The following is a 13500-nucleotide window of genomic DNA, read 5'->3' on the forward strand; positions in this document are numbered from 1 at the left end:
TTTCATATGGGCATAATTAAAGGGCTCCCAGCTGAATATGGCATTTGATTTCTCACACTTTTTCACCTTTGCTTTATTCAAACAGAGATCGGTGTACACGTGAAAACATGGAATTGGGGTTTGTATTGTTTATAGTCCGGCCAAGGGTCCATTGCTGCATGTCGTCACTTCTCTCTCCCCACCGTTCCTATCTCACTTGAACTCCCCAAATGAATGCCAATTTGCAGAAATGCCACAAAAAAAACATATCATTAAAAAAAATCTTAAAGGTCCACTTACTGGAAATGTTCAGGAGCTTTTGGCCACACCTCTCGGAAAATGTTCAGGAATCATTTTTTACAGTCAATAATTAACCTTCAAGCTAAACCTTTATTATAACTAAAGATCTTTTCTCACTTTTGTTGTATCAGTTGTTATTATAACAAAATGATGGTGCTATATTAACATTGCACACAGCCCTCTACATGCCAGTGTTTCACCTGTTAGGAAAGGATTTATAGTGGCTTTACAGGTGTCTTCATAGAGGAAAAATATGTTTGAGGGTTAATGAAGCTAAAATCAAACTTAATTTATCCCGGGGGGAATTGCTGTGCAGCTGTTGCAATACAGAGTGGGAAGAGTGCAAATATACATTATAAATGTACAAATATACATTATTATACGTATAACATTACAATAACAATATTTCTTTTTACAAATATGACATATATTAATAATATTTGTAGTTTCTCCATCAGTGGAGTCATATTGGGTTTCCCAGCATTCACGTCTGGCCTTGATAAGTCACTCTGTGAGTAAAACCCAGCTGACAATTTTAGGGTTAATGGTAAACTGGATTTCCATTGATTGCGCAACAACTCCACATAAAAGGAAGCTTACAGCCTGGCAGAAACCATCTGAGGTATCAACACTCAACAGGGACAATTTACCAGGTAAGATATCTTTAAGGTTTTTCATATGTGCATGATTAAAGTACTCCCAGCTGAATATGACATTTGATGTCTCACACTTTTCCACCTTTGCTTTATTCAAACAGAGATCGGTGTACAGACACGTGAAAACATGAAGACTGTGATTCTTGCTCTTCTGGTGTTGCTGGTTGTCAGTCAGGGTGAGTTCATGTACAAGAGACACAACAAGCCTCAAAACCAGCCACAAGAATCTGCAGCTCATTAATAATACCTGCTGTAAATTAATATCATTGTTTGTATACAATGGCTCAATGTGATTTTTCTGTCTTTTTCCAGGTGAAGCCTTGACGTGTTGGTGTGGAGGCTCGAGGAGATGTCCAAGCCGCACAGAGGTCTGCACTGGCTCCAACAACGTCTGTGCCAGTGTCAGATATTCTCAATACCGTAAGTATAGGACGTTCCTTCAGTGTACTGTTCAGCTAAAAAAAAATAGGAACAGAAATACATACTAATACTAATAATTAGGGCTGTCAATCGATTAAAAAATTTAATCTAATTAATTACATACTCTGTGAATAATTAATCGAAATTAATCGCATACATAATTAACGGTGCCTGAACCAATACTTTTTAAGAAAGTAAAAAAAGAAAAGAAAAAAAAAAGGGTACTAAACAACAGTCGGCGACATTAAAGAACGGCTTGTTTATTGCTAAGGCCATATGGTCAAAATTAAATGATTTCATAATAATGTATAACAATAACAATAACTTATTTCACTAGTACATCGCTGTTGAACGACAAAAACAACAACCAGATAGGAAAAGGACATTTACAAAAACTTCAAATGCACCACGAGGCTGTAGTTTACCAGTTTCATTGAACGCACCGGCTCACCAGTCAAACTTTACACCGTTTAGCGTTAGCTGTCAGCATTTTAACCGTGTTTAATCCAGCTACTAGCTAGCGGTAGGCTAACGTTAGCTGCTGTTGAGTATTGTGTTAACTAGCGTCACATGCAGCGGTGTTTGTGTTTCCTGTAACGTCTGTTTCAGAGCGTCAGAGAGAAGCGCAGACATATCAGTGGCACCAGATTTTCGTCTGTATGCAAACGTCCATATGGAATGGATTAATCTGCGTTATTTTTTTTTCAGATAATTAATCGAAATTAACGCGTTATTTTTGACAGCCCTACTAATAATACATCCTGTGTTTTTCCATGTTTTCACAGCTATGAACAACTTCCATGGTTGCTACACTGAAAGTTCCTGCAGGAAGCTGAATTTTCCTGGTGTAGCATCTTGCACATTCTGCAGGACTGACCTGTGTCAGTGATTCATGAATCTTACGCAACACATCTTCCAGTGACTAAATAATCTGAATAAATGTGTATGTGTTGTGTACTTTTGCATCGTCATAATAAAGATCAATCAATTGCAACTTTTGTCCTCTTTCACTTTTTATACAGTTTGTCAATGTTTTTCCAAACAAATTATTGTAATTGTTGGTGTTTTACAATTACTTTGTTACATAGAATACTTAAAAAAAAAAAAACAGACTGGAGATACTTTTTCTGTTACTGTAAAAGTCAATTAGCAAAAGCAACATAGTTCCAGTTTCTGCAGTCACAACTTCATATTAAAGGCTCATTTTTTGTCTTCATTAGACAGTTTCAGAGGGGAGATTGCGACAGGAACACCTCCACCTGCTCTTGAAAAGATTGTGAGGCACATATTTCATCTTATTTTAGATTATCACTGATAAAGAATCTCAGGACTGCTGATAAAATGCTGAGTTTTCTCTTTTTCTATCACCTTGTGGTAGATGAAATGCTGAAAAAGTGTTAGAAAAAGGAAACCTATAGTGTATATTTCACTCTGTTGGTTCAGTAGATTTCACTTAGTCATGATAATCCATTGATAGATTTTTTCCCCCCCATTTTCTTCCTTTTCAATTGACAGTTCACAAACGATGGTATTGTATCTGTATACTACGGTGGCCCTGAAGGGCAAATCATAAAACACAACGGCAAATAGGAAAACACAACGGCAAATAGGAAAACACGACAGCAAATAGGAAAACACAACGGCAAATAGGAAAACACGACAGCAAATAGGAAAACACGACAGCAAATATGAAAACACGACAGCAAATATGAAAACACTTCAACAAATCATAAAACACAACAGCAAATCGGAAAACACGACAGCAAATAGGAAAACACGACGGCAAATAGGAAAACACAACAGCATTAACTTCTACCGGAAAAGGTAGGGCCTATCTAGCAGAGGACGGAGCCTCCTGATTGGACAGACGGACTGTCTGTCTTTTAACAGGAAGGAGAGGTGAAAAACACGGAAAAGCCCCTACTTTTAACAGAGAGACAGTCCGTCTGTCCAATCAGGAGTCTCCGTCCTCTGCTAGATAGGCCCTACCTTTTCCGGTAGAAGTTTTGTACCGTTTTGTTTTCCTATTTGCTGTCGTGTTTTCATATTTGCCGTCGTGTTTTCCTATTTGCTGTCGTGTTTTCATATTTGCCGTCGTGTTTTCCTATTTGCTGTCGTGTTTTCCTATTTGCTGTCGTGTTTTCCTATTTGCTGTCGTGTTTTCCTATTTGCTGTCGTGTTTTCCTATTTGCTGTCGTGTTTTCATATTTGCTGTCGTGTTTTCATATTTGCTGTCGTGTTTTCATATTTGCTGTCGTGTTTTCCTATTTGCCGTTGTGATTTGCACTTCAGGGCCACCGCAGTATACATATACAGTAAATAATCCAAGCAGCAAACAAGTAAACTAATCAAATGATAAATATGTGTATGTGTGTGTGTGTGTGTGTGTGTGTGTGTGTGTGTGTGTGTGTGTGTGTGTGTTTTGAGACACATAATTATCTCTTTCTCTATCACATTGTTTTTATAAAATGTTGTTGTTTGTTACAGTACAAAAAACTATATAAGAAAAGGAAACAAAGAGAAAAGTGTGTGTGTGTGTATGTGTGTGTGCGTGTGTGTGTGTGTGTGTGTGATATGCATACTGTCATCCACTTTTTTAAACTGAAAATGTTAAATTTCCCCTTAAATATCCGCATTTATGTGTATAATTCAGCAATTATTCCACTTTAACTAGGCCTGAGTATTCAAAAATTTAGTTCAGCATGAAAAACCAAAATTTGATGTAAGCACATTAAACAGGAGGAATTATTTTTGTCCAAAAATCAATCAATGCATTTATGTTTTTTTGTCAGGTGAAGTCATGTAAAAGTAGCCAAAATTTCAGTGAATGTAAAAAAAATGTTCCTGGATTTAAATGTCATTGTTACAAAATATGCATTACAGCCCAAATTAATCCTTCTGAAAAACGCATCGCAGGACTAAATATTATTAGCCATTTTTTTTTTATAAATACATGTAGGCCTATATGTTCTAAATCTAATATATCGGCTAGGGAGTTTGCCTCTGCTGGATCTGCTTCTGATCACTATCCGGCAATTTCATTGGTTGTCACATTGCATCACATGACGGAGGAAACCAGGAAGTATTTTGGTTCCACAAGGCGGAAGCGTATATTTTACTGAACCTCAAGCTGTTTTAGGAGAAAACCTTGTAAAAGAGGAGCAACAAGGTAATAACTCAATATTCACAGGGTGGAGTGGATATTGTCTTTCGTTGTTGGTAAGAACGGGAACGTGTTATTTGTTTCCTTTTAGCGATTTTTCTTGTTAGCCGAGGTTAGCATTGCTAACTCGTCTCATCGTTTTGAGCTTTAGCCTCGCAGCTAACTTACAGTTGTTTTGTTTTTATCTGGTTATTCGGTCAAAGTTAAGGTCAGCAGGTTTTGTCGTGCAATCTGTTTGTTTGGAGGTTGTTATTGTTGTGTTTTGAATTGAAGTAAATATCTATGATCTATTCTCTTGCCATGGTTTAATGTGATTTTGACTATTAAAAGATGGTAATATAAAACTAGCTGTGTCAGTTAGCCATATGATCAGCATTTAACTCTTTTTAAGTGTCTGACCTTTCAGAAACTGTTTATCCTATTGTCACTCTGTGCACAGTCGGGTTGTCATCCAACTAACGTTTTAAATCATTATTACTAGCAGACTAATAAGGTTAGATGTTTAGGTGACTCTTGACAACTACATTTTCATTAAAAGTGACATTTTTAAATTTATATAATTAAATAAAAATGCATCGGGGCTGCAGCTAACGACTTTCTTCATCATCAATTGTTCTGCGGATTATTTTCTAAATTTCTTTGTAATGATTTTCCAGAACCCAAATTAATACTTTTTAACCATCAGTGCAAAATCCCCAAATTTACCGGTCACCTATTTTTAGTTTCATATGTGAAAACAGCCAATCCTGACATTTAACACCTACAATGTTTTGCATTTCTTGAAAAATGAATTTATTATTAAGAATTTGACAATTATTTTTATGTCAATCGACTAATTTGTTAATCTACGAATCTTTCCAGCTCTAAATATTAATTATTTTGTTATTAGTTATTTATAATAAAATTCTGAATGAGTTTATCTTTGTCTTATTTGATAACAAACCGAATATCTTTCAGATTAGAACTGCAGTTAAAAAGTCGCTTATTAGACGAAGTATTTAGCACATTAATAGAACATGAAAATAACTTAATTGCAGCCCTAATAGGTTAAATACAAGGAATGCTAGACATTTTATAGATAATGTATTTTGATCTGCAACTTGAAAAACTGATCATTTTGTTTTGTGTAGGTATTGTAAGTAGATCCACTGATTTTCCATGTTTGTATTTTATTTTTTAAGGTAGACCGGGTCACTCCACCACTTCCCACCCGATCCGGTTCTCACCGGTAGTTTGGCATCTGACCTCTCTCACCATCAGTGCCTGTGCCTCCAGACTCAGCTTTCGTCTTTGCACCTCGTTCACCTGTTTGTTTCAGCCCATCTCATCCATAACAGCCTCTGTCTCTGTCAATGGCTGGGCGCGGTGGAGGATCAACCAGGCCTAATGGTGCCGCAGCAGCAAACAAAATCTGCCAATTCAAACTGGTGCTGCTGGGGGAGTCAGCAGTGGGCAAGTCCAGCTTAGTGCTGCGCTTTGTCAAAGGCCAGTTTCATGAGTTCCAGGAGAGTACCATTGGTGGTAAGAGATAGAACTTGTTTTCTACACTTTTGAATGAGTGGTTTTGTTTAGGAGTCTCAGCAGGTAGATTGGGTTGTTATGTGTACATAAGTGATGAATATTGTTTGAAGTGTATCAATACCCGTGCCAATACATTAGCTTAGACAGTGGTTCCCAAACTTTTTCTGTGAAGCCCCCCTTTTGTAGGTACAAATATTTTGAATCAGGAACTATTCCATCAAAGAATAAGTAAAAGGGATTACAGATCTGACAGGACAGGCATTGCCAGTTTTGTTATGCTTTTTTGGTCGGTAGTATGGCTTGATACTTAGCCACAGTGTAGGTGAAGTTCATTAAATAAAACAATGGACCAATATTTGCTATGTTAATGGCTTTGTTGCATTTCCAGTTGAACGTGTTCAACATTGAAGGAATACTTGAGTCAAATTCCACACTCATTCTTTTGGGCTACAAGTGCGTGAGACTCAACTTGCTGGATACATGAACCGGATCTTCCAGGAGGATGGGAAGGTAGATGGTCCTTAAACATTATCATTCCACTGATCTTCATTGTCCTGCTGTCCTCAGCCGCCTTCCTCACTCAGACCGTCTGTCTGGACGACACCACTGTGAAGTTTGAAATCTGGGACACAGCAGGTCAAGAGCGCTACCACAGCCTAGCTCCAATGTACTACAGAGGCGCTCAGGCGGCCATCGTGGTCTACGACATTACCAACACAGTAGGTTTCACCTGCAGGGAAACAAGCAGGGGCAGAGTCTTATCAGCCAGTAGCAACATGATGACTGAACTCATGTTTAAGCAGCAGCTATTTTTGTCTTTTTGTTTGTCAAATTCATTGTTGACTCTATTGCAACCAAAGTTGTAAACAGTAAAAGACAGCTCAATTCCGAAGTTTTAAGCAAAGCTGTGCTGATAATTAGAGGCCATTTTAGAATATCTAATGGAGGTGTATTGGGTTTGTTTGGAGGCACAGTAGAGATTACTGCAAAGTACAAGCCACTCTCCAATTCTAGGTAATTTTAGTCCAAAATTAGACCTGTAGGTGTTGAGACGTTACACAGAAGTGTGCATATTGTAGGTGAAATTGTTCCACCAAGGTTAAATATAGTTGTCAATGTAAATACACTGGGTGAGAGCAATATTAATAAGGTTTGTTGCTCAATTAGGATACTTTTGCACGAGCCAAGAACTGGGTGAAGGAGCTGCAGAGACAAGCCAGTCCCAACATAGTGATCGCTCTGGCTGGAAACAAGGCGGACATCGCAAACAAGAGAGCTGTAGACCTTCAGGTATGAAGAAGTACAGCAAAAGGATTTCAGATCTTCAAAGCCTCATCCTGAATTTATAATATCATACAATTGTATTAAACTGTACTGCCAGTGCTGTACAAATATTAATATCTAAATAATGTTCGTAGGAGGCACAAACGTACGCTGATGACAACAGTCTGCTCTTCATGGAGACCTCAGCCAAGACTGCCATGAATGTCAATGAAATTTTCATGGCTATTGGTAAGTTAAATGACACACACATTTCATAACAAGACAACTTGTCACTGATAGGGAAGTGATATTGATAAGTGTTGTGATTTACGTATTTACAGCGTCGGCTTTTTTTTTTTTTTTTGCCAGCTTTCCTTCCTGTTTTAGGAAGCAGCGACTGTAATGCATTTTGCCTGTAAAACCGTGTCTGTATTCTTCATATTTATGTAGAATTATAGTTTGCTCTTCTTATATAAAATATGCTGCTCTGGTGCTCGTGGCTTTTTTTGAGATTGTTGTGGCCCAAAATGCCTGATTTTGCAGGAGCTTTTGTAAAAAAATCCCGATAAAAGTTGCGATGTCTTTTGTATGTTTGTTGCAATGAAGTTGCGGGAGACAGTGAAAGTTGCGATTGTATAGTTCTTTAAAAATAAAAAGGAAACTTGTTACGGGGGTTAATAAAACTATTCTGGGCTGAGTTTTCCTAGTAACCTTACCAAAAAGGCTCAGGATGCTGCAAATGTTGGTACAATATGAAAATGGCTGGTGGATTTAAGACAAAAAAATAATAATTTATTGAATGAATCAAATTTGAACATATGTGTCAGTGGCTTGTTGATCTTTACATTGTTAGTTAATTTCTTATCCTGGCCTGGCCTGGGACCACACATTCATACGGTTTGATAAAGTACTTATTGGACTTTAACTTATCATCGCACTTACAATAACGAGCGTAGCTGTCCTCAATTTAGGTCATTGTGTCGTCTCATCTCCAGTTTTTCCCGCATCCACCGTGTGTGTGCGCGTCAGTAGCGGGGGGAACTGTATGAGCAGCAGCCCCGCCCGCTGCAGACAGCCGTCAGGATTGAAACAGCAGCCGCTGACTTTAGAGTGAAAAAACGTTACAGCGTACATTGATGTTAAAATGTATACAGGTTGGCAGGGCGGTCTGAAATGTTTTTTCGCTGTACGTTTTGTTGGTAAATGTTCTCGTCTTCATATCGGAAAAAGCTCTTGTCGGTACACAATCTGTGCTGCCGGCACGATCCGTCCTGCGCATGTGCAAGATGTTGCGCAGATGATAATCATGTTTTACCGAGGATACGAAACTGCACGATCTGTTCCACGCTAGCCTCCACCGGGAACGTTAGTTTAGCTAACCGCTAGCTGAGACATGAGCATGTAATAACTTTAAAAGACCCTCAAAATAAAACCTGAAAATAACCTTTAAAATATATAACAGCTGTTACGTCAGTTCTACTTTACTTGTGCTCATTTAAAATACAATCAATCAATCAGTCTTTATTGTTATTGCTGTAAAATCTTAATTTAGCTGTAGCCTGCTTCCCAGTGTTTAGTTTGAGTTAACGTTATTTTAGACTGAATCAAGCTGTCAGCTAGCGGTTAGCCAAATTAGCTGTTAGCTAAACTAACGTCAGCTGCCCAGTGGAGGCTAGCGTGGAACAGATCGTGCAGTGCCGTATCCTCGGTAAAACATGATTATCATCTGCGCCTGCGTGAACATCTTGCGCATGACGGTGCACAGCAGCATGCAGCACAGATCGCGTACCGACAGCTCTCTCTCACTTCCGCTTGGTCAGTGGCACTCAGAGTCACATTATACTGACGTAAAGTCTAGCACGTGGGACTGCTGGGATTGGTTGAAGTCGTGGGAAGCTCCGGTTATTGGTCAAATTTGCGGAAAAGTTGCGGTGATTGGTCGAAAATTGCGACTCGCACCAAAGTCATGTGATTGGTTGAATTGGCGCGATCACGACATCGTGAAATCCTGGAGGGACTGGCGCTGCTGGATTGGGAAACCCTGGGTTGACTGAACTAGTTGATAACCACCGTCGTGACACAGGTTATGCAGGACCGCAGTGGTTAGGTGAAGCCAGGTAACTGAAAGAAATCCAGGGCATGTTGATCTTGATTCATAGTACAGGCCTCTGGTTGGGGGGGGGGATATGTGCACTTGACCTAATGACTTGTGCGCACAAATTAACAACAATATTGTTTAAAGTTAATTTTTAAACATGTTTAAGGGATGTCAACAAAAACACAACTTTGTTTAACAGACAAAAGCTGACCATCCACATTGCTTCATCCCAAATCAAAAGAAACAATATTAAACCCACTCAGATTAGATATGAAAGAGCTGCTTGTGTCTCTGAGATTTTGGTTGAAGGGACCAATAACTTTAAAGTTTGTAAGTGTGATGCTATTAAGTTTATGTTTAATGGTAAACCTTGTGAACAAACAGCATTAAGGTGAAGGAATAAATTCAGTATTTGTCAAAACACAGCTGCTAGCACTTTTTTTTTCCCCCCTAGTGACAAAATTTTCAATGAATAGACTAGTGTAACCTTCTGTATGTTGCACCTCTAAATTAAAAAAGAAAAAGGAAAAAAAGTTTTTAAAAAAAGCATCTGTTATTCTGTCCCTGCAGCAAAGAAGCTACCGAAGAGCGACCCCCAGGGTGGAGCTGGACAAGGTGGGCGGACCAAGACAGGAGTGGATCTACAAGAAGCCGCTCCTCAGAGCCGCAGCAGCCAGTGCTGCGGCGGCGGCGGCAATTAGCAAGTACAAAACAATGAACTTAGTGAGCGAGCCCTGAACATCGTTTTAAGGACAGCACGTAGCTAAAACCCAGAGAGGCAGGAGAGGGCAGAGCCACTCGCCACCCCTGCACTTAAACTGAGATTACAGATGAGATTATCTGGATCCACTTTGATTAAAGAATCATAAGCTAGAGGGAATTACCAAGATCCCTCACTACTTCTCCTCTGTCTTTCCCCCCGTGTATCTATCTATCTATCTATCTACCTCCCTGTTTATCTTCAGCCTCTGTCTCAGTTGATTGAATTCTGTCATAAATGATTTTTTTTGAATGGTGATGCTGAGGTTGTTTGCCTTTTCCCCTATTTGTTTGAGTGCGTGTGTCTATGGTATGTACTGTGTGTGTATGTATAAAGTACAAACACACACATGTACTGTATATTGGCAGTTTACTTTTCTACTCTTGTCATTTCCCTCTACATGGATCATTATTATGAAAGATACAAATGCCCAACTACTAATGCTGAAATTGCAAATGACAAAGCAATTAATCTTGAAGGTTTATTGTCTTATTGCAATTTAGACCACAGCATTGTGTTCTTGTTAGGGACCCATGCATGACACAGTTATAAGGAAAGCTCTAGACTTTGCTCATTGAAGCAGGTTGTGATTTAATAGGCTACACACATCTGAAGATGTTTCTGTGCAACAAATGCAGTTGTTTGCATTCATTGTGTATTGATACCTGTAACACCAGAGAGTTGTTGGCCTTTTTTTAAAAGAAATGTGAAAATAACTTGTAAATCTAAAAAAGTAATAAATCACATGGACGATTCATTTTGCTTTGGGTTGTTTGGATTGGCTTTGGATGGTTATTTGCATGTATGTTTTTAAGGCTGTTAGTACTGCAGGTGGGTTCAAACCACTCTGGCCTGGTTTGGTGTAAGAAGCAGTACAGCCTCCCTAAACAGGATTTTTAGATTCATAACATACCGTATTGGCCCAAATATAAGACATTATCTGTTAGTTTTACTAGAAATGACGTGAAAAAGCAGAAACTGAGATTATGCACTTAGCGTTTTTTCCGGACTCTGTGCTTATTCTCTTTCTATTTTTATAGATTTTCCTTACCATATTTAAAAGTCTATCTAAACAGGTGTTGCAAAAAGGTGGTTGGGAGGATCATATTATAATCAGGACTGTCTTATATTTTGGTCAATATGGTCCTGTTTCTACATATGACATACTGATAGTATGCAAATGTCAGTGTGCCATGGTAGCAAACTCGTTTAGTATGTGACACCACAAGTGTGCATACAGCAGTGAAAAGTAATTTGGCCACAATAAAAAACTGTCCGGTATTTTCTTTTCACCTTATTGTTTTCTAATCCGAAGCATTTCATAGAAAAAGAAAAAATATATAGCATGTGGGTTTACCCAAAATATGACTGCCACAAGGTGCAATATATCACTTGACTGGCTTCCGTAGGACTGATTCTGACTTGTACTGGGATAACATGCTACTTTTAAAAGGATATATTGTTTTGCTAAATACATGTTTGATTCTATATATTGTTCTTGTTTGATGGCTGAGATATGTCCCTCTTTGCCTTCTCCTCAAGGCTAGTCTTCAGTGTCCCTGTATCTTGTCATCCTGACTCTCACCTTTTCTGGAACACAAAGGGGCTTTAACATAGTAGATTCAGTACAAAATACATCAACTTTGTACCTTAACATTTATTCAGGACTGAATGCACTGATCTGGAGCAAAATACATTTTTGTCTGTTGTTTTAAATATTATTCATTAAACTTAATGTTGTTAATTTCATATTCATCTGTTAGTCACAGCTCTGACCAGAGCTTTGGCCCATAAAACAAATCATCATTATTAAATGGGCAAATGCTGGGAACAGATCCTTAATGTAATTACTAACAAATGTCTGAATTAGATTTTTTTTTTTGCCACATGTTTTGCAATGCAAAGACATATTAAAATGATTAGAAGTCTAAAATGTACTTTTCTAAGTGCCTGAAATAATCGGACAGCAGTAACAGCATTAGTAAACATTTCCAGCCACTAGATGGCAGCATCACACTTTAATCTAGATTCACTTGTTACAAATGGGTCCTTTTGAGCGCATGGGTGGCCATTCATTTACACGTGGTCAACATTTCCAAATTAAAGTCAGTAAAAAAATAAATAAACCTTAAATTCCAATAAAATTAATTGACAACTATTTTGATAATGGATTAGACGTCAAAGTCATTTTTTCGAGCAAAAATGTCAAACATTTGGTAGAGCTGTTAGTTAAAATATTACTATTACTATATTTAAGTGAAGGAAATTACCCTTACCCACAATTTTGTAGCTTGAAGAAATTTAGCACACAGTCGGTCTTTGCATTTGTATGCCTAGCCGTATGTGTGAAAGTGGACAGTATGTAGATTGACCATGCCAAAAGCCATTACTGGCAAAGAGAAGAAAAAAAGCTGTCCTGCAGAGGCTTCATTTGTGCTCAACTGATTATTCTACAGCTCATTTTAAAGCAGGGTTTCTCTGGGTTAATGCAGCAGTTCACTTTGTTGTGATGAACAGTGCCCTTTGACAGAGGTCCCTGATGCTCTGAGGTTTTAAGTCTATTAGTTAAAGAAACTGTAGAATATATTTAATGCAGAGGTATTCTCATTCTGTTAAGGTTTTAAAAATGTGTTTGTTGCAGCGGTCTGAGCATTTGAGAATGCACACTACAGTATTAAATAAGGAAATTTCTGTGAACATACACTCAACCCTTGTCAGTATAAGGTGCAGCTAGCTAAAAACAATGTGGTCTAATGTAAGAATGCAATAAACCCTCTTTGTTGGAAAGTTATCATGTTCAGTTATTGTTGAAGCAGTTTTAGAGAGGTGTTGATTCACGTAATGGTCATTTTGAAGGCTCTAGTTTGTGCTGCTGTGGAATTGTATTGCATTATACTGACTGGTGTTATATAATATTTTGGTCATTCCATTATATTGATACATTTCTATGTATGTATGGAATCAGTGGTAGTAGGAGTCCTAACCTGTGGTAGTGTAGTGCCTGTTGTTGACTATTTAATATAATAAATTCATGGTCAGTAATTATGGAGTGACTGTGTTTTAAATTAAGACAGAAGCCAAGTTTCCATCAAAATTAAAAAAAAGTCTGCAAAATCCACTGCTGTGTTGTGAACGTTAAGAGTTGGTTGTATCGATATAAACAGTTGGGCACATTCATTTTGTAGTAGGGTGCCATAAAACTAGACTGGCTACGCCCTCCTACGTACTTCCGTTAAATTTTCATTTCCCTTCAGTACTACGTCTGGGTTTTTTTGTATATTCTTTGGTTTTCTCTGGTCAAATCTTTACCGGTCCAATCAACGAAAAGAGGGAGTGGCTG

At 38.1% G+C, this 13500-nt stretch overlaps 1 protein-coding gene and 1 long non-coding RNA gene across 3 annotated transcripts; both read left to right on the forward strand.

Annotated features, from left to right (window-relative positions):
* Positions 1-831: 831 nt before the first annotated feature.
* Positions 832-1385, forward strand: LOC144536238 (uncharacterized). The gene is made up of 3 exons (XR_013503732.1): positions 832-932; positions 1037-1111; positions 1248-1385. It is a non-coding gene; the product is annotated as an uncharacterized LOC144536238 (long non-coding RNA).
* A 3035-nt stretch (positions 1386-4420) lies between these two features.
* Positions 4421-10915, forward strand: LOC144536158 (ras-related protein Rab-5C-like). Of its 2 annotated transcripts, none has more exons than XM_078279141.1 (6): positions 4421-4524; positions 5700-6039; positions 6607-6758; positions 7207-7329; positions 7458-7551; positions 9971-10915. In XM_078279141.1, exons 2-6 carry the CDS (start codon positions 5871-5873, stop codon positions 10099-10101), a joined length of 669 nt encoding a protein of 222 aa, XP_078135267.1. In that variant the 5' UTR covers positions 4421-4524; positions 5700-5870; the 3' UTR covers positions 10102-10915. The 2 variants fall into 2 exon arrangements, with proteins under 2 accessions (XP_078135267.1, XP_078135268.1); XM_078279142.1 differs by having other exon boundaries at positions 4466-4574.
* Positions 10916-13500: the final 2585 nt, after the last annotated feature.

Source organism: Sander vitreus, chromosome 21 (assembly GCF_031162955.1).
Source record: "Sander vitreus isolate 19-12246 chromosome 21, sanVit1, whole genome shotgun sequence".
NCBI lineage: Eukaryota > Metazoa > Chordata > Actinopteri > Perciformes > Percidae > Sander > Sander vitreus.